This window comes from Equus asinus, chromosome 7 (genome assembly GCF_041296235.1).
Source record: "Equus asinus isolate D_3611 breed Donkey chromosome 7, EquAss-T2T_v2, whole genome shotgun sequence".
Lineage (NCBI taxonomy): Eukaryota > Metazoa > Chordata > Mammalia > Perissodactyla > Equidae > Equus > Equus asinus.
In genome coordinates, this window is record NC_091796.1 from 83201374 (window position 1) to 83222319 (window position 20946).

At 45.7% G+C, this 20946-nt stretch overlaps 1 protein-coding gene across 1 annotated transcript; it reads right to left on the reverse strand.

The window, feature by feature from the left end:
• Positions 1-274: 274 nt before the first annotated feature.
• Positions 275-8915, reverse strand: PROX2 (prospero homeobox 2). The gene is made up of 5 exons (XM_044774017.2): positions 7206-8915; positions 6109-6120; positions 3327-3428; positions 2074-2268; positions 275-573 (listed from the first exon to the last, which is right to left on the reverse strand). The coding sequence occupies exons 1-5, from the start codon at positions 8517-8519 to the stop codon at positions 406-408; spliced, it is 1791 nt and encodes a 596-aa protein (XP_044629952.1). The 5' UTR covers positions 8520-8915; the 3' UTR covers positions 275-405.
• Positions 8916-20946: the final 12031 nt, after the last annotated feature.

Sequence of the window (20946 nt, forward strand, 5' to 3'; positions counted from 1 at the left end):
GGAAAAACTAACATTTGTGTAGTGAGTAACATTTCATAGAGTACTTTAGGACATATCATCTTTTAATCCTTACAGCCTCGTCTGACAGGTGCAGAGATACCTGCAAGTTCCCAGGGTCACGACACCTGGAAACAGTGGAGCGGAGATTTAAGTCTTCTGATTCCAAACTGTTGCTACCAACACACCATTACACTTGGTTGATATATTTTATAGTTAAAGTTAAACTTCTAGATGGTTCTGGAAATGGAAATAAATGATCAGAAATGGTAATAGTACTTATTTGGGGGATTTCTTCTTATGCCCTTTTTATATGACTACAGCTATACTAACTGCCATTTAAGACAAACTCAGAAAACCCTGGCCAGTTGCTCCTCACTTTGTGGGATCTTAATTCCGAATCAACTCCTAGGGATAGTTGGAAGATTTGAATATCTCTGGGATGTCACTGTCCAGTTTCGAAATAATTTTATAAATGGGTTTCTTCCAGGAAGGATCTGAGTCTTTCCCTGCGGAGACAGCCCTGAAGAACTCCTGTAACGTCAAGCTGGCAATTTCCAAGAAGCAATCTGGAACCTGCATTCCCAAAGAGACCCACAAGAAAGAAAAGACGTGAGGCTGTGAAGCACTGGCGCCATACAGACCTTATTGCCTGATGCTGCCTGTTCCTTTGGTGATGGGCTGATAAGAGCATCTTTGCTCTACTGGACCGTGAATTTTGCAGCCCTAGGAATCCCCTGCTCCCTCATCAAATACAAACCTTAAAATGGTGGTACCAATGAGATGGCCCTGGGAGAAAGCATATTAGGGACACTCCGTTTATAGGAGGAGCTGATTCCACTAATGGCTGATGTTCAGGGGGAAACTCTGACTCGGATTGAAATTAAACCTGTGGTTCAAAAGAGTTTTTTAGTATTCTTTTCCTTGGTGCCTAATGTGGAAAGGAGTGCCTCCAAGTGTATGACTGTCGTACCTCATCCCATCATCTTGTGAGGCTGGATTCAAAGGACTTGGAATCATTCCTGCTTCCAAAGCCAACTATGAGGTTGAGGAGGGTCAAGAATATGTTCCAGGACTTCACCCAGACTGGCACCGTAAATGGTGGGGAGTCCCACAGGTCCCCCAGACCCTGCCTGGCTTGAAGCTTGCCACCACTGCATGCCAAATGACCACCCCCACATGGAAAGATGTGGCAGCATTACCACTCCCACGTGGCCCGACCCCACGAGCCTCAGAAGGAGGGCTAGGTCTCCAAACGTATTCCGATGGAACATCCGACTAGTGGATGCCAGCAGTTCTTCCCTTTCTTGGAGGTATCGATAGACTGCTCTTTGTGATCACAGTCAAGTAAGAAAGGCAAGAAGAAGGAACTGTAGTAGGCGGCCAGACACACCTGGCACCTGCAGAACAAGACGCCAGCCTCACAGAGCTGTCAGTCACACACAAGGAAACGTGTGTCTGGATTAGGAGTTCTTACAAATGACACTTAGGCCACTTGCTCACCCTTTACTGACACTTTACCTCTAAGGTGCCACCAGTGTGCCTTCATTGAGATCCCCAAAGGACAGAGAAGCTTGAGTACTGTTTATTCATTATTTCTGGAAAGGATCTGAGGTGACTTGCCATAGAAGGCCCACAAATGAAACTGTTCAAGCGAGAATAAAGATAAGAACAAAATGATGAAAAGAACAGAAAATGTTGTAGAGAAAACCAAGGCCAAGACTAGGTGCTGCGACTGAGCCCAGTCCTGGGCCTCCTGGCACTCAGGCAAAAAAGGTCAACAAGTTATATAACTTGGTAAATAAAGAGTATTAAGTCTAAAATGGCAGAAGAGCTGCAGACCTCTGCTTAAGTTTCAGAATGAAGATTGGCTGTATATTCAGTTTGCAGCATCCACCTGTTGCCTAAGAGAAGCTATGGAGGCTGTAATCTTTGTGGATAATACAGGGATTGGCCCCAGGCTGCCCTGGCTCTCAGTGACTTAAGGACAGACACAGAAGGGGATCTTTTCCAAAACTCCAATCACAAAGGGAAGGTACCCATGAGACCTCATGGGACCCAGTTACATGGTCTTACCTCAAAGTCATTTCCCTTGTTGTAGTGCACATTGAGAGCTCGAAAAAGTTCTGAGTCGCGGAGTACCACCAGCATTTTGGGATTTGTGACACCATCTGAAATCGCTTGCCGGGCAAATTTCTCCATTTGGATGTAATAAAACTCACGAAAGTTGCTGAACCACTTGATCATCTGAGAGGTAATGCAGCGGTTGAACTGTACAAACAAGGGGTCCATCAAGTCAGACGTTTGCCAGGAGGTGCTCAGAGTCAGAACTGTCAGCTTCCAGTTCAACATTGGGTTTAATAAGAATGGCTTCAACCAACATTAAGGACTTCCTTTACAAAAGAAACCACAGCTCTTTTCCAAGCCTATTCACTTATACACAGAAAAATCTGAACTAGCTATCATGCCCATTAGAAAATAATTGTTTTTGTATATACTAGATTTCTGAAGGTTTTTTACCCACAGAAAGCTTTCCACGGTGTGTAATTGTGACTTTGGGAGGGTCGAGGGTCAAGGCCAGTGTGTACCAGCTTCTGCTGCACCCAGGCAGATTGCAAGGCAGCCCCAGAGCCTTCTCCCAGCTCAGGGGCCAGGGGAAGGGGTGAGGGTATAACTCAGAGACCAGTTTATGGGCAACTTGGAGTTGCAGAATGAATCAAAATCAGAGCTTGGTGCAGAGATCAACCCAGCAGCTAACTATGAGGGAAAGACCTGGAAAATGCAAGGGCATGATATAACTATAAAGTATTAATAGCCCTAACCCAACGCCCAGGGTAAAGGGGCCCCCAGAAGCTTTATGGGAACAGGCAAGGTCTGGTTCCAACAATCAGAGTTTGGTTTTCCTTATTGTCACTCTTGATCTGTATGCGCCTTCACTCAGTTTTGAAACACAGCAATTTGAATGTAACTTTGACAGTGTCTGGCCCTATATATTATTTCTTTTTCATACTGTCCCCAGCAGAGACAGAACCTTAGGCCAAAGATGCCATTTACTAAGGGTTCTCTCTCCCCCTACCCTCCCTCTCCATGTGTTTCTGGGTATATCTCAAACTCAGAAGCTTAAAAATTCAGCTACCCAGCCTTCCTAGCCCAAAGTTAATCACAATTATTCAGGCAGTCTCAGCCCAGACTGGAAATTGCACGAGTCCATCAACAACATGAAGGGGAGCGAATGTGCACATATGATGACCTCGGACTTGCCTCACACCAGGCAAACCCACTGCCACTGGGGAGTTTTGCAGAGGCTGAACCCCAATGAATGACTTTACCTGAACGTCAGGGAAATAAGCCTTCAGGAGGTTGGAGCTGGGGTAGCGCGTGAAGAAAAACATTAGTTTGGCCTTCTTCAAGTGACCAGGGTTTAGGCCCTCCTGGATTTATCCCAGCGTCAAGGAAAACCAGCACCAGTTTATCAAATAATTTTGACAAATAATCCAAATAGTCAGTTGTCCTGTCCCTTACAGTTTCTATTCTATTTTCTTTTTTTCTGAGTGAATGGTGTATTTGCTCCATTTTTCTGTCTCGAGCAAGTCTGAGCAGATAAGCTTTATCTTTCTGGATGCTGAATACCATATATGTTACAGTAAAGTTGCAAAATTTGAAAAACCTTTTGATGTGTAAAAGTTCTGTGGCATCTGTACTATCAAACACAGTTCGTTGTACTTTGTGTGTGTGTGCTTTCCAAATAGGATAGGAAAAGATGGCAGTTCTGGCCCAGATAAACTATTCCTAAACTCCAAGTAGAGCTTTCCTTTCCTCTCTGCCTCAGTTTCCTCCTCTGTAAAACATGAGGAGTCAACTAGGTGGTCCCCATTCTGGTTCTCACAATTGCCTTTGCAGTGTTTAAGCCAACAAGCATCTTCCCAGACTAAGGACCAGATCACAGTCTGCTTTGGCTCAACAGCTTGAACTGCTGGGCTGCACCTGCTCCCTGCTTGCCTGGCAGAACTTTCCCTCGTCCTTCCTGCCTCCGCTCAGACGCTTTCTCTGGGAAACCTTTCCATGCCGAATGAGGCCTTCCTCACCCTGGGCTACCAAGGCTCTTTTGCAAACGTCTGTTGTAGCAATGACCTTATTGGAATTTTTACTGCATGTGTGTCTCCCTATTTAGACTGTGAGCTCCGTGAGGGCGAGAACCTTATCTTTTCATCTTTGTATTCCATGTGCCTGGCCCAGTGCTAGGTACATAGTAGGTGCTCAATAAATGTACGTTGGATGAAGGAGTGAGTGAGTGATTACATGGTCCACCTTAATCCGTACACAAATAGGGAAGTTACATTCCAACCCATCCCTCACTCTGGGAACAGATTCCCTCCCCTTTTGTAAGAGCAGGGAGCTGTGGGGTGACTGCCTAGCACCAGGGAGGGACTTGACTCAGCGTCCCAGGGGAATCCTGGGGCTGGGGGAGAACCAGCGTACAGAGTAACCTTGGAGTTCAGGGCTGAGAGCTGCAGCTTTAGGACAATTCAGAGTCTCAGTGGGACATAGCAGTTTAGCCAAAGGAAACCAAGCCAACTGTTTACAGTTACAGCTGGCCCTGGTGCCCAGGCTGCCACCCAGAAGACCCATGCCCCTGTCTCCTTGGCCCTATTTGTCATCCTTCTTACAGGTTCATAAATGCTGTGGAAAGGATCCTGGGTTTGGGAGTCCAAAGACCCAGTTTCAGATACTGATTTTGCCACTTATTAGCTGTATGACCTTGGGCAAGCCACTGACCTTTTCTGGGCCTCATTTCTAAAATGTAGAGTGTAGTGGTTCAAGCTTGTGCTTGGCAGTCAGATCCTGGGTTTGAATCCTGCTCTGCATGTGTCTTTCTCCTGACTTTGGGCAAGTTAGTTTGCTTCCCTCTGTCTGCCACTCAGATACCTAATCTAGAACAGACGCTTGAGGATTGTGAGGTTACACAGGCCCACAACCTTGATCTGAAACGCTGGGTCAAAGGGGTTCAGATTTCAGAATTTGTTATAACAGTAATACGTTATTTGTACCATATGTTAGTTAACACCCGCAGTGGGGGCTATGGCAGCAGCCTGTAATCCAATACATTAATATTCCCACAGCAAGATGGATGACCATTTATACCAAGTGCGATAGTCTATAAATAGCCTCCAAGCAGTGCAGGTTGGATTTGCCACCAAAAGAGTTGCCATCAACCTTAAGAAGAGAAATCATAGGGATTATCAGAGCAGTTGGAGTTTCAGAATTTTGGCGAGGTGGCGGTGGACTTGTCCGTGTGAACGGCTAGTAGCGGGGCCTGCGCAGAGAAAGTGCACAGTCACTGCTCCCCGTGTTCCCATCTCGTCACACCTGCCCTGCCTGTTTCACGGGGATGTTGTGTGAATGTGAAAGTTCTTTTGCATCTCAAAGCAGCTTGCTCTTAGATGGCTTTCATGGCCCACAGAACAAATCTCTAACGCTGGAAGATAGGCAGCAGGAATGAGGGAATAGTTAGGGGGCCAGGATGCTGCCTCGGGGCCCCAAATCATTCCAAAGGTTGCCACCCGGGCAGCCAGGCCCTGAGGATGGGCCCTGAGGCTCTCTGTGCCCAGTCCTCACTTCACGGGGCAGGGCCAGGCACACAGGAGGTGCCTGAGAAATATCAGCATGCCCCTCCCAAGGGAAGCATAGCAGAGAATCTTTGGCACCTGAGTTCTTGAGGGTTTCCACCATTGCCTGACTTTAACAGGGAGTCTCAACCAGAGGCCTTTTATCGAAGGCCCAGACAGGTAGCCTTTCTCACACAGGGAGATCATCTGATAAGAAAATGTCTATGTTGCTATCTCTGTACCTCCAAGAAGATTCCCTACTGCCTGAAGAGGCAGTCGTGGCAGGCAAGGTGTTCATGGCGATAGTTTTATAGTTGCTCACTGCCTGCGGGGAAAACACCCAGCAGCGCCCCAGCTTTGGGGGTGTTCCCAACACCTGTGACCAGCACGGGGCACTCATAGCATTTAGGGCGCAAGAGCCGGCCCTAGTGGAAAGTAAGCTGGTCCCACCTGGTCCTACCACCCTCACTACAGCTCGCCAGGCAGAGGGCATGACTATTCACACCTGGATATGCGACTCCACAGACACATCGACCTCTGGAAAGCAGATCCAAGGCTGCCCAGGAGAAGCAGCTGTGTGAGCTCAGCTCGCTTAAAAAGCAACATCCAAAATCTGTCAGGAACTTTAGTCCTACAAGATGCTTGTTGGAAGAGAGTTCTTTGGTGGTGTGAGTTTGGGGCTGCATACATTCTCCTCTTAGAGCTTCACATTGGATTTCAGCACGTTAAGGGCTCTGAGAAGTCCTGCAGTAAAGAAGGATTTACCCAAGCTGCTTTTTTTTCTTAATTCAACAACTATTAATATCCTGAGGGAGGGTTACTCTGAGAAACACTATTTAAGAGTGGCTCCTGCCCAAGGGTTGCAAAGGAGATGCGATAAGATCCAGACCCCTGCAGACCAGCCTGGGCCCCTCAGCCTTCCCCATGAGGGCCTCCTCTCCCTCCATGTGCTCAGCCCCCAGGCTCTAGTCCTCTCAGCTGCAGCTTAGAAGCTGTTGCTTAAACTAACGGCTTCTTAGCCCTTCTAGCTGCCTCTCAGATCTAGTCCCTGAGGAAAACTTCCCCTTTCCCATCCACCCCGGGAGTTTCAAGTCCCTCCTGTCTTCCGCATGAATTATCGAGACAGCGCAGGCTTTCTGCCTGGAGATCCAACAGGTTGGAGGAGCTTCCGATGAGCTCACTCCTCTGACCTTCTCTGCCGAGGTGTGTGAGCAGCTGACAACCAAATTATGGGGTTCTTCCTTCTAGGGGGTGTTTATCATATTTGGGAAGCCCATTTGACTTTAAAAACAAACAAACAACACCCTTTCAGACCCAAAGGAATAAGTCAGTAATGGTAGAATCTGTGTCACAGAAGAAGGTAAATAAACCTTCCTAGCATCCTTAAATCCCACAGTGCGGTCACACTTTCTCATGGAAACTAATAAGTAGGAGCCACAGGGAAGGAAGGCCTAGAAGCAACATTAAGAAGACCATCGGGAAAGCAAAGCTATTCCTTATGCCACATAGTTATTTGTCCCCACCTCCCCTCATCCTTCAGGTTTCCTATTTCTCTGGGCTGCGACAATGAGAACTTCAGTTACTAGTAAAGGATATGTGGACGGAAGGAAAAGGAAGTGCATCTGTGACAGCCTGCAGGCCGCCCTGTTCCATCTTCACCGAGGGAAGAAGGGGCAGTCTTTCCACACGGGTGGAAGTGAAGGGCAGAGGGTACGGCTGCTGGCTCAAAACCGACGGTCGCAGTTTGACAGCACCCCAAGGTTGCAGGGCAGACTCTGAGGAGGGGTGACTTTGGGAAGATGAGTCCTGGGGAAGACAGCTGTTCCAGTGACCATTGGGTCCATGACCCAGAAGCTGGCTAAGAATCTGATTTTCCTGGATGTGGGAAGGTACAGTCAAGGGACAGTTTGCTGGGGCACCCTGATAGGGGTTAGGGATCATTCTTGGGGAGACAGGGTACCTAGGAGAATCTAGAAGCTTGGCCAGTGATACGTTTCCCAGTGGGACCCCAGCCTGTGGCTGAGCCCTCCTGGACAAGGTAGCCAGAGGAAGTGGATCTTTACAGGCACCTCCCTTAGGAGGTGAGAGCTCACTTCTACCCTCTGGCACCAGCCCTTGGAAGCTTCTGCCCAGCTGAGTCAGATGGCCTGAAGGATCCAATAGAACCTTTTGTAATACTGAGTCCACAGCCCGGGACACTGCCCCGGTCAATTCTTTCCTCAGAATCTCCAGCAAAGCCCGTGTTCCAGAAGGAATGAACCTGGGTTCCTCAGACTGGTATTCAACCTGAGATACTCTGTGTTTTTCCACCCTGGAGAAGTCCCCATTGGAACCCTGCTGGTGGTCACTGCCCTTAGCCCAGGGCCTAGAACCATAGCCATTCCTCTGCTTTACACTCAGAGGGCCCCTCCCCTTCTCAGAGCCTCCTGGGCCCTGGGCCGTGTCTCTGGGCTCAGCAGCCTGTAGGATGTGCTCCTGCAGATGTCTTAGCTGCTGCTTCAGCAGATGAAGCTGTTCTCTCACCCGAGGGCCCCCCTTCCTGCTGCCATGGTCCCTGGCAGGGCCTGGCTTCAGAGGCCCTTGCTGCGTGGGAAGGCTCTGCTTCCTCTTCCGCTCCCGGGCCTTCTCTGGGCAGCGTGGGCTGTCCCTGGCTCGGATGTTGACCGGCACTAGAGGATTAGGGGAGAGGCACATGCCTCGGACGATGGTCTCCACTCTGGCTCTCTTTGCCTGGATGTGCTCATCCCAAAACCAATCAGGGTCAGCGAGGCTGGAGTTGGGGACCGGGCTCCAGGGAAAAGGGAAGTCTCTGCTCTGCTCTTGAGCGGATGGGCTTCTCCCACCTTCCATACAGAGTTCTGCCAGATGGGAGCAGGCCGGAGATGGAGGGGAAAGCACACCAGAGTTTGGGTCCATCCCCTGGCTCCACAGTCACTTGTTCAGAGCCTGTGGGATTAGCTGGGGCTCACTGAGGGTATCCCTCCTCCTGGTGTCCTCAGCTGGAGTGAGCTGGGTCCAGGATCAAGCGGTCTCTGGGTTGCCAGGGCTTATGAACCTCAGGGCAGGCTCTGAAATTAGAGACAGGAAGAAAACAGTACAGGTGACTTTGAACAGTGCTTTTCAAACTTGAACGTGCAAACAAATCACCTAGGGATCTTAGTAAAATGCAGATTCTGATTCAGCAGGTCCGGAGTGGGGCAGAGAGTGTGCATTTCTAACCAGCTCCAGGTGATGCTGAGCTGCTGGTCCAGACCACACTTTGAGGGGATTCCCCAGAGGGATCCTCCAGGGAGAAAATTCTCCTGCCAGGACATAACCATAAAATAATAATGATAATAAAAATAACAATGAAAGCTAACTGCATAACTGGCATTATGCCAAAAACTTTACATCCATTACCTGATTTAATTCTCATAACAACTCTGTGAGAATGCTGTCATTCCTATTTTACAGATAAAGAAATAGGCTCAGAGAAGTTAAGTTACTTCCTTAAGGTCATACAGCTAGAAAGTGGCAGGATGGAGTCAAAACAAGATTTCTCTGATTCACAGTAACTTTCTTAGTGACTTAGCAACAGAATCACCCCGGGCACTTGTTAAAAGTAGCAAATTCAGTAGACCGCCCGTCCTGCTAAATCAGAATCCCCCTGGGGCGGGGAAACTGCACCTGAAACAAGCAAACCAAAGTTTGAGAACCAGCTGTTTGACTGCTATCCCATCTTGCCCCTGGAAGAATCAGATTATGCATTCACCCATTGTTCAACATTCAACAACTATTTATTAAGCACCTACTATATACATCAGGCCTTCTGGGCAGTTGGAGAGACGGTGGTGAACAAGACGGCAGAGTCCTCCTCTCCCAGAGCTGACCGTCTGCTGGGGAAGAGAGAAGAAACAAGCATGTTTTCAGGCCGTGATACTGGCTATGAAGAAAAAGCACAGGAACGGGTTGGAAAATGGGATGCGGGTGTGGGGAGAAGGAAGGAGCAATTTTAGGAAAAGCTGCCTCAAGCTGTTTTATTCCCATGAAGGATCAAAATACACTGCACCCTCACTGGGAGGCTTCTGAGAGCAGGTATGAGGCACCTCGAGTTTACAAAACATTCATCCACGTTACCTCATTGGACCTCACTCCAGCCTTGGGAGTCAGTGTGATTCTCCCAGTTTACAGATGAGGAAACTGAGGCTCAGTGAGGCCAAGAGTGGCTCTCAGTTGCTAAGATTCCAACTCTTCTGACACAACCACAACTCAGCTGCCTCCCTGAAGGTGAAAAGACCTGCACGAGAGATCCACTTCTCTGTTAAGCCAGATCATCCTTTCCTAGAAGAGGTCGATGAATTTTGTTTTCCTCTACCAATTTCCACGCTCCTTTGTTTTTCTTGCACACATGCTGGCAGGAGTGGGTTTGCTGTCCTCTTCCCGCTTTCATCCTGAAGCTTACTTGGAATTTTCTACCTCGGGCAAATCTCAAATCTTCTGTAGCCCGTGGGTTCTAGTCTGTAAACGTGGCCACAGCCTGCACCTGGAGCTGCCGGGTGACTAGCAGAGACCCCCAACATAAGCTCCTGGAGAGCAATGTCACTCCAAGTGGCAGGGCCCAGGGTGGGGAGCAGTGACAGCCGCAGTGCCAACATGGGGAAAATGCCGCAAAAAGAAGGCTAGGCTCTTGGGTCAAAATAATTAGACAATTCCTGCTCTGAGTCAGTAAGACATTTGTAAACTACTAAAATAAATGTGGATGACTTGCCAAATGAATATAAATTAAGGAATTTGTTATCACCAAGTTTATACCCACAGTTTGGATGGTTTACCACCTCTTGGAGAGAGAAACATTTAACTTCCAAGATCATTTGACAAATGAATATATATTATTCGTATAATATGAAAAATTATTTTTAAATCAGATCTTATCATCTGATAAGCCTAACTGGATCCTGGAGCATACATTAGCTGCTTTCTAACTAATAACAATTACTAAACTGGCAGAATTAATATTTTAACCAAGAAGGACTGTACAACAATAATACAAACCATATATATTTTCAGTTTAGTAGCTTCCAAAAAGAAGAGAGGATTGGTTATGGTTATTCTGACTGCTTACTGAACATCTCCTGCTGAAACTCAACATTTCCAAACTAAAACTCTACAGCTGCCCCTCTGCCTATCTTGCTGTTCAAGCTGGTGCTGAGGACTCTCTTTGACATCTGCTCAACTCCTCCTCCTCAACATTGATTTGGTCACCATGTCTGGTAAATTTATGGCACAAAATGGCTCTGAACTACATTCCACCATGCCTTTCCCATTACACGTTCCTGATTCAGGGTTTCATAACTTTACCTGGACAATTCCAACACCTCATGACTGGTCCCCCATCTTTTAGCCTCTCCTCACTCTGATCCTTCTTCTACATTCATTTATTCATTCAAAAAACATGGATTGAGTGCTGACAACAGACAAAAACCCTCTGCCCAAGTGGAGCTAATATTCATGCAAAGGGAGGCAGATGCAATAACATACTGAGTAAGTAATGAAAGGCTGTTATATAGGGCTTTGGGGGCCATTGTGAAAATGTTGGCCTTTGCTCTGAAATGCATGAGGACCTATTGGAAGGTTATAAGCAATATGAGCTGACTTAGTTTTAAAAGGATCATTCTTTAGGAGTGGAGAATAGACTGAAGGAGAGGAGCAGGGGTTCAAAGAGACTCCTTAGGAAGTTCCTGCAATAATCTGGATGATAACAATCTAGGTGAGATGTCTTGGATCAGAGTCACAGCAATGGAAGCAGAAAGTTGTGTCAGATCCTGGATATATGTTGATGTTGGAGCCAATGGGACTTGCTAACAGATTAGATGTGAGGTGCAAGAGAAAAGAAAGTATTGCTGATGATGACTCCAGAGTGTTTGGCCTGAGTGACTGGAAGGATAGAATTGCATGGCTGAGATGGGAGGACTGCAGAAGGAGCAGATTTGGGGAGGAAGATCGGGAGCTCAGTTTTGGACATGTTAAGTTCGAGGTAATTATTAGGCATCTAAATGGAGATGTTGAGAAAGCAGTTGGATAAATAAGCCTGGGGTTCAGTGGGGAGATCTGGGCTAGAAATACGAAATTGGGGATTGTCAGTATGCAGATGGATGAGCTCACCAAGGCGTGAACATAGATAGAGAGGAGAAGGGGGCCAAAGTCCAAATCCTGGGACATAACAACGTGAAGAGGCTGGGGTAGGAGGGGAATCAATCAAGGAAACAGAAGAAGCATCAATGAGTAGGAAGAAATCTAGGTGTGTGAGGTCCAGGGTACCAAGTGAAGAAAGTGTTTCTAGGAAGGGGGAGATGTCGAGTCATATAAGGATTGTGAATTGACCATTCGAGTTAGTAATGTAGAGTCATTCGGGACCTTGATCAGAGCAGTTTTGGTGGAGCAGAGGGAGAAAAAGCCTGATGGGAGTGGATGTAAGGGAAAGGACAAGACGAGGAATTGGTGACATTGACTATGACAACTCTTTCAAAGGGTTTTGTAAAGAAAGAAATGGTTCAGTGGCTGGAAGGAGAAGTGGGGTCAAGAGAGGAAGAATAACAGCATATTTATAGGCTGATGTCAACGATGCCATAGAAAGATAAAATTCGTTAATGTAGGCAAGAGGTGGAGAATTTCTGGAGCCAGTCCTTGAGGAGGAAGGAGGAAATGAACTGTTGTGCACACGTGGAGGGACTGACTTAGATGGGACACCCCTCCGTTCATTCATGGTAGCCGGCAGAAGGCAGTGTGTGTGGTCAGGCGCCGGCAGATAGGGAAACGTGGTGACGGGAATCGGTGGAAGTTCCCTTTTAATTGTTTCAGTTTCTTCAGTGACATTTTGTGGCTAGCATTAATTTTCTAAAATGTGGGTCTGCTTATGGCCCTCCATGGAATCAAAGTCTTTGCTAGCTTCCTGTTGAATATAAGGTTCAGATGTCTCAGCTCCTTATAAACATGGTCTTAATCTAACCGCTCCGGAGCCACTGTCCTCAATACTTACCTAGTGTAGGTATTGCAGTTGAGCTGTCCTGGGCTCTGGGTTCCCTGAGCATGCCAAACTCCTTCCTGCCTCCACGTCTTCGCACTTACTGTTCCCTCTGCCTGGAAGGCCCTTTTCCCACTTCTCCACCTGACAAACCCCTACTCCTCTTTCAAAATCCAACTGAAATGTCACCTTCTCTCTGAAGCGATCGATGTCTCCTCACCTGTAGATTGTGAGCTCCCTCTATGTGTCCCCAAGTAGTGCCTGACTGCCAAGTGTCACCAAATCCATGTTTGTGACTCACTTGAATACATTATTCTCGATGTACTTCATTTAGACTGATTTTTGTCTCCTTATTAGAGAAACTTTATGCTAGATCCCTCTTGCAACTTCATGGAACAAAATCAATAAAGACACTGACAGAGAGGCAGATAGGTAGGTAGATAGAGAGGGCATAGAACCACCAAGTTTGCCAAGTCTCCCTCATGGGTTATTTAAGGTATTGTTTCTGAGGTTCCAGGTAGTTGGTGTGTTCTAGAAGGCAGAACTACCAGGGTAAGAGACAGGGCTCGGTGTGTTGAATGAAGCAACAATCAGAATGTCTTGAGGCCAGAAACTGGAAATGCAGCCAGAGGGCGCTGTGGTTGGGTGCCCAGAGACGTTTACGCCCCGCTCTGTAGGACAGTCGTGGAGGCTATGCATCTGGGCCGCAGAGAAACAGGAAACCTCTGTGCTGCCAGGGGCCAGAGTGCCGCCCAGAGCCCTTTATCTGGGTGTGGCGTGAAGCAGCTCCGCTTTCTGTTTGAAAAATAAGCAGCAGCACTCTCACATTCACTGACAAAAGCAGCAATTGTCACAACCCTTTAAAAATAGCTTGACTGCTTTTCTCAGTAAAAGTAAAATTGTAAGAGTAATACAGGATCGTTTTACTTCCTGAATAGGGAAATGTACTAAGAGGAAAAAAAGATACCTATCATGCTGCCTCCCACAAAAAAATGACAGTGAACATTTTGGTGTTGGTCCTTTTTTCCAAACTTTTTTCCTTGGGTACAGATAAATTTACATAATTCCTCATAATTACATAAATAAAAAAACAGAAATGGAGTTATAAATACATAGTTGCATTGCTTCCTTTTTTTCTCTTTCATGTCAATGAATATCAATCTACAGCAACATTGTGAAAGCTGATGATATTGTGTGGATGTACCATAATTTATTTATTACATTCCCTTCTGAAAGACAGTTCAATGTATTCCTATGTTTTCCCCATTATAGTAGTCGAGGCAATAGAGTGTGGAGGTTGAGAGCAAGGACCTCGGAGTCAGGCTGCCTAGATTTGGATCCCTAGAGCCACTTACGAGCTTTGTGACCTCTCTGGACCTCAGCTTTCTCATCAATAAAATGGGAATAACCATAATACTTACTGTTATCACACGGCGGTTGTCAGAATCCAGTGAGTGAACATGTTATGTTTTTTAGAACAGTTTCTGGCACATAGCAAAATGCTGATAAGGGTCAGCTGTTGTTATTATGAATAATATTGGGATGAATCATCCTTCTATATTCCTGGAAACTTACCCTATGATTTCTTTAGGATATATTTCTAGAAGTGAAAATTCTGGGTCAAAGAATAGACATATGTTAAACTTTTATACTTGTTGCCAGACTGCCCTCCAGAAATGTGCCAACCAACTGAGAGTGGAGATGAGTGACTGGAAGAGAACTTTTAATTTTCACTCTGTATATTTCTGTATTAAGAGAATTTTTACAAGGATGCATTCATGCGTTATTTGTATATATAATTTTAAATAGCCAAGAAATCCACTTGCTTTCTTACCAACATAGCTATCAAAGAACACGTGTCCCCTCATCCTCATCAACGCTGGGCAATGTCAGTCTTTTAATCTTTGCCAATACAAATGGGTGAAAATGTTATCTCATTATTTGTATTTCTTTGATTCTCAGTGATCTTGCTCATTTTCCATATATTTTGGGGGAAATATTTATGTGGTATATACTACAAAATGTAAACATGTTTATACCATTTGAGTCAATGATTCTATGTCTAAGAAGTAAAACCTAGAAAATGACACTATACCCACACATTTATGTTAAAAATGATCATCTTAGTATTATTTTTAAGAGTAGAGACTGGTTAAATAAAGTATAAAGTATGATATCTTCTATGTGATGCTAAATTATGCAGCCATTTTTTAAAAAATCATGTTTAAGAAGAGTTTATAGAACATTATTTTATAATAAGCGGGCAGAGTGAAAATTACTTATTAAAAATGCAAAGAAAAAAGATGAGAAAGAAATACATTAAAATGTCAGCAATAGTTGTTTACAGGTGATGGAATCATGGGTAATTTTTTTCTCTACTTCTTTTTACTTTTCTGTATTTTCTATATTTTCAATGGGTGTGTTTTTACTTGTGTAAATAAAAAAAGGCAACGCTTGCCTTTGATAATTAAAAACTTGCATATATGCAGAGACTATGCACATGTGGAGGCATTGGATATATGGGAAATCTCTGTACCTTCTGCTCAATTTTGCTGTGAACTAAAACTGTTCTAAAAATTAAAGTCCATTAAAAACCAAAACAAAAAAACAAAGCTCGCATTTTCTCTCATTGACTCTTTCCCAGATATATGTTCCTGGGCACCAGACATAAAAAGCCCCATCAGAGAAGCAAATTTACCTACAAACATGAGTAGAGAACACAGGACTCATGAGATAACTGCAAAGTTATGTAGGATTTTAGAGCTAGAAAGTATAAACTGAGGGTGAGGTTGAATTTCAAAGTAAATAATCGACATAAGAAAGAAGCTGTGTGTCACCTCTTTTCAGCTGAAGTGTTAGAGGCGGTGGGCACAAGCTGAAAAGACAGCCAGTGTCTGTGGTGTTAGCAAGTGCACAGATCACCTCTAACACAGGAGCCCTGCTGCCTGCGAGTCTGTGTGTCCAAGAGGGCAAAGGGGAAAGGCTGCCCCCAGACCACCTGAGGTGGCTCATAGGCTGTGTGTCCCATTCTGTGGGGTGTCCACATCAGGGAACAGCAAACACTTCTGACACTCTCTGGCAGGGCCGCCGGTGGGCTATGGGGAGTCCTTAGATAAAAGGCACCACGCGAAGCCCAAGAGATGCCAACTCATTCTCATCACTGTCAGTGACACCCAGTCCAGATGTATACAAGAAGGTCTATTGTTATTTCCTTGATAAAGTTCCTGCCAGGTTTTTGTTGGGAAAATTTAGTGTGTCTTTTTGCAGGATTTTGTTCATTCATTTCCCAGAGTCAGTTGGATTTCAACTGGACCAGCCTTGTGCCTAGCAGATAACCACCCACAAATGGTTGGAGAAATGTGGAGGAAAATGCTTTATCCTGACACAGCCACTCCTGTGTGGATGTCATGGGATCTAACAGTCCACCACTGGCAATTCATAATAGTGACCACTTAATCACACATTTATATATGAATACGTTTTTGTCTGACCCACAGTATTCCTGAACAGTCTCCCATCCGAGTACTTAGCAGGCTCAGCAAACTTTTGCTGTCAGTGTAAGACTTGTTCAAGGTGGCACATCTCAAGGTCACACAGCAGTTTTACACTTTGCTAAGGCATTTTCATATACAACCTCATCTCTGTTTCGTTCTCTTAGGTGAGGCAACTGGGGGGCCCCCTGCATCATCCCCATGTGGCTGTGGGCCACAGGCAGCCCCTTCCATCTCTGGTCCAGCCCTGAGCATCTCTCCCTGCCCCACTGGCTGACAGTGGAAATGAGGAGAGGCGGTCAGATTGACAGTCCGGGCCACATGATCCTGTCCATCAACAGACATAGATACAACCAAGTCAGAAGCCCTGGTGGTCTGCATCACTGTTGCCCATGAACTACAGAGTGACCTACCGGGTGTCGGACCTGGGTCAGATGTGCTAGCTGTGATGTGATCTTACGCTAGTTAACTTTGCCTCTTTCCCCGCTCAGTTTGTTTGTAAAATGGGGTTGATAACAGTGCCATCTTCTAGGGTTGTGGAGAGGATCTCACGTGATAACATGCCCAGGGCCTGCACTCTCCAGCACTGACAACAGGCACTCCTTCAATTGCAGTTTCCTTCCCCCAGGGATGGGTCTGGGAGCCCTACAGCCCTGGAACTTTAGCTCTGGAAGGGACTTAAAGGCCACCTGGTACAGGGGGTGGTTTCCAGACTTTTAGATTTCAATCGTTAATAAAAACAAACAAACAAAAAAAAACTAGACCAGGGGCCGCCTCGGTGGCCTACTGGTTAAATTAGCACACTCCACTTTGGCGGCCCAGGGTTCGCAGGTTTGGATTCCTGGTGCGGACCTAGCACCACTTGTCAAGCCATGCTGTGGCAGCATCCTACATAAAGTAGAGGAAGATTGGCAGAGATGTTAGCTCAGTGACAATCTTCCTCAAGCAAAAAAGAGGAGGATTGGCAACAGATGTTAGCTCAGGGCCAATCTTCCTTAAAAAAACCACAAAAAACAAACAACTGGAACAGCTTGAGAGTTGCTGACATTTTATTTGCAGGTAAGCGAACAAAAAGTAAGTATACAAAAGACTACAATCTACTGTCATTTTTATTTCATAAAAGAAGAAAATCTTAACCACCCTGTTTTAAAAAAAGGGATGGGGGAATAATATACAAATAAACTTAGCTGTGTAAAAATCTCTTTATGTTGTCTTTTCTGAAAACCAATGAAAACACCAAGACCAAAATTAGGGTACCCTGGATCTTCATGCCATGTCCTTGCTTTACAGATGAGGCAACCGAAGCCCATAGAGGTGAAGTGACATGCCCAAGGTCACACAGTGGCTGTGATGTCTCATTGCTATCTAGGAAAAACCCCTGGACATGAGAGGGTGGCCAAGACAGGTGTCCTGGGCTGGAAGATAGGAGATCTGGGCTCTATTCCTAGCCACTTGCTCCTGAGCCATACTTTTTGCCTTTTCCACTTTTCTAAAATCTTGCCCCCTCACTCAACACTGGTGTGAGAACCTAACGAAAGCAGAGTTTCAAAAGTGCTCCAGAGATGCATACCAGAGCATTAGGGAGTGAGGTGTTAGGAGTGAAAAGTCCTGTTGTCTGATTTACTTGAATGTATTTCAGCCAACAAAAATAGATGAAGCAAATATGGCAACATATTAACAATGGTTAAATCTAGGTGATAGATACATAGAGGGGTATTGTTATGCCAGTGTCTCCACTTTTCTGCATACTTGAAAATTTTCATAATAAACATTCATCATTAAAAAAAGTGCCCTGGCAAGGTAAATGGAAGGAATGGTGTTACTCACGGAGAAGGTGCCCTCAGGGAGGTCCAAGTCCCGGGCTCTGCAGCCAGGTGGGGCCCGCCACCCCAGAAGATGGAGCAGCCCACTCTTCATCAGCCTTGGGCACACAGAGCCATGGTCAGGAAGTGATTTTGGTTTCCCTGCTTCCTCCGCAGGCAGGCCTGGTGCCTGTGGCTGGCCTCCCACCCCTTCTCAGTGCAAGGCACCATCTGACAGACCCAGCCCTGCTGCAGCCACTGGCACTGAGGACACTGGGGGCTGCCCAGCACAGCCAACCAGTGTGGGGGCCTTATGAATATTCATATAGAGGCCAGAGCTGGTTGGCTGCCCCCCTGCCATCTCCCACCCCCACCCCAACTCAGATGCCAGAAAAGCCAGCTCAGAGAGGACCTTCCTGAGATGATGTATCTTCTGTCCTTGCCTAAGGACCCACAGAGCCCCTTGAAAATTTGGAGACTGAATTACCCAGCTTCTCCCATTATACTGGGGATCCAGTGGGGAGCGCCTGACCTCTGCTTCCAAATTCCCCAGCGAGGCAGCTCCAAAGCGAACATCTTTGTCCCTGTCCTTCAAGCATCCTGAGGATACTGAAACCAGCCCAGCACCAAAACAGGGCATCTCAGCTCTGCAGGAAGGAGCAGCTGTGTGGCCTCTTCCTCCAGCAGAGGTCCAAACACTATTGGGGAGGCTGTTTGCTGGGCCCAAAGCCCCCATGTCTGGCAGAACTGCGAGAACTCACTGGCCAAATCACCTACCTCTGAACATCAGCCGAATTGTATCATCTCATCCTCCTTCAGTTTGGGAAATGGAGTGAATACTACGAAATACAGCAATGAAAATCAATGAGCTACAGTTCAACTCAACATGGATAAATCCTCAAAACACAATGTTGAGTGAAAGAAGTAAGTCGCAGAACAATACAGGCACTGTCATTCCATTTATGTTACTTTTATGTTACTAGATGATGGATATATAGATGGGTATTGTTCTGCCAGTGTCTTCACTTTTCTGCATACTTGAAAATTTTCATAATAAACATTCATCATAAACATTTCATAATAAACACTCATTTAAACATTACGTTTAAAAATAGGCCAAACAATGCCTAGATTTTCACCAGCATTCATCTATCCATTATTATTTTTATTTTTTGAGGAAGGTCAGCCCTGAGCTGACATCTGCTGCCAATCCTCCTGTTTTTGCTGTGGAAGACTGGCCCTGAGCTAACATCCATGCCCATCTTCCTCTACTTTATATGTGGGATGCTTGCCACAAGATGGCCTGACAAGTGGTGCCATGTCCGCACCCAGGATCCGAACCAGCGAACCCTGGGCCACCAAAGGGGAACATGTGAACTTAACTGCTATGCCACTGGGCCAGCCCCATCTATCCATTATTTTTAATTACAACTGAATGGAGAGACAGGCAGAGAGATGGAATCTAAGTATCATGAGCAATACAAAGTGAATAGGGGGTATAGTCTCTGTCTTAAGGAGCCCAGAGATGGAAGAATACTCTGTAGCCCCATCTACCATCTGGTCAATACTCTTCAAAAATATGTAAGAGAAGATGTGAGTGTATAGTTCAGACCACACATACAAATATGGGGGGATTTCAGTTAAGGGAAAAGAATGCTGTGTGTATTATTTAAGGTGAGCTGCCCACTCTGTGGTACTTTTCATTAACTGAGCCATTTATCCTTCCTAGAAACAAAATTTTTCTTACATAATTTGCAAGTAAATACATCTTTTCCTCAATTTAAAAAATAGGCAAAAATGTGTATAGTTTAGGATACATATCTCTTGACGCTACAATGAAAGCAAGGGGATGGTTACTATTTAATTTAGTATAGCAATGGCTAACTCTGGGAGGACCTGTAAGGAGGGCCACATAAGGCTTTTCCATTCCTTAAGCTGGGTGGCGAGTGTAGGTATTCCTTTTATCATTTCCTTTAAATCATATACACATATTTATACACCCTTTTGAATATCTATGTTACAAGGAAAGTGGTTTTTTAAAAATTCTCTTTTGAACCCTGCCATAACCACAAGTTGATGAACTTGTATTCATGAACTGCTGTCTCAATAGATGATACTGTGATCCGGGAGGCTCTAAATACAGAAGAGGGCGTGAGCTTATTAGGTTGCACCTTAGATTCCGTGGAAACTCATATGTGAATCTCAAAGAAATCAGTTTCCACTTTTATCCTCTGAGAGGGACTTTGCATGCTACTGTGCACGTGTGGGTGGGTGCGTGTGGTGTCTAAGACTGTAACACCTAAGATTAACTTTAGTGTTCACTGAAACTCCAGGAGAAACGCTTTGCCACATCATCCAGCCTGAGCTTCTTAGATAAGAATCTTAAAAACTAATTATTTAAAACTGAAAATACTAAGTAACTATCTAAGAAACATTAATAGCAACCCCTGCAAGGGATTGCCATAGTTCCTGATTACTCTTCTTGGACTCTAGCTACATCCAGCAGTGTTGTAAGCTTGGCATTATTTGGTCATTCCACTTGCATTTATTGAGTACCTACAGAGTACCAGGCACTGTGTTCTGTGCAGGGGATTCAGGAAAACAAAGTCATCTCTTTCCTCCTGCTGCTCTGCCCAGTAGTGGAGACAGACAGGTAAACAGGACATTACAATGTGATGTAGAGATACAGACAAACTGTTTTGGAAGCACAGAAAAGGTATCTGTTAGTTCTGCCAGAAGCAATTAGGTAGGCATTCAAAAGAGACCAGTCTCTAGGCAAAGAGGACTTGCGAACAGCCCACGCAAAGATTTGAAGGAGGGAAATAGCACCTCGGGATTATGGCCAGTAGTGTGGTAGGACTAGGGCTGAGCACCTGTGAGAAAGAGGACGCAAGGATCACAATATAGCCAGAGGCCAGGTTACCAGGTGCACCTGGTGCAGTTGAGGCATTTGGGCTGTAGCCTACCAACAGGGAGAAGCAATTGAAAGACTTTAAGCAGGGGAGTGACAGGATTAGATTTGCATTTCAAAGGGATCTTTGACAGGTGTG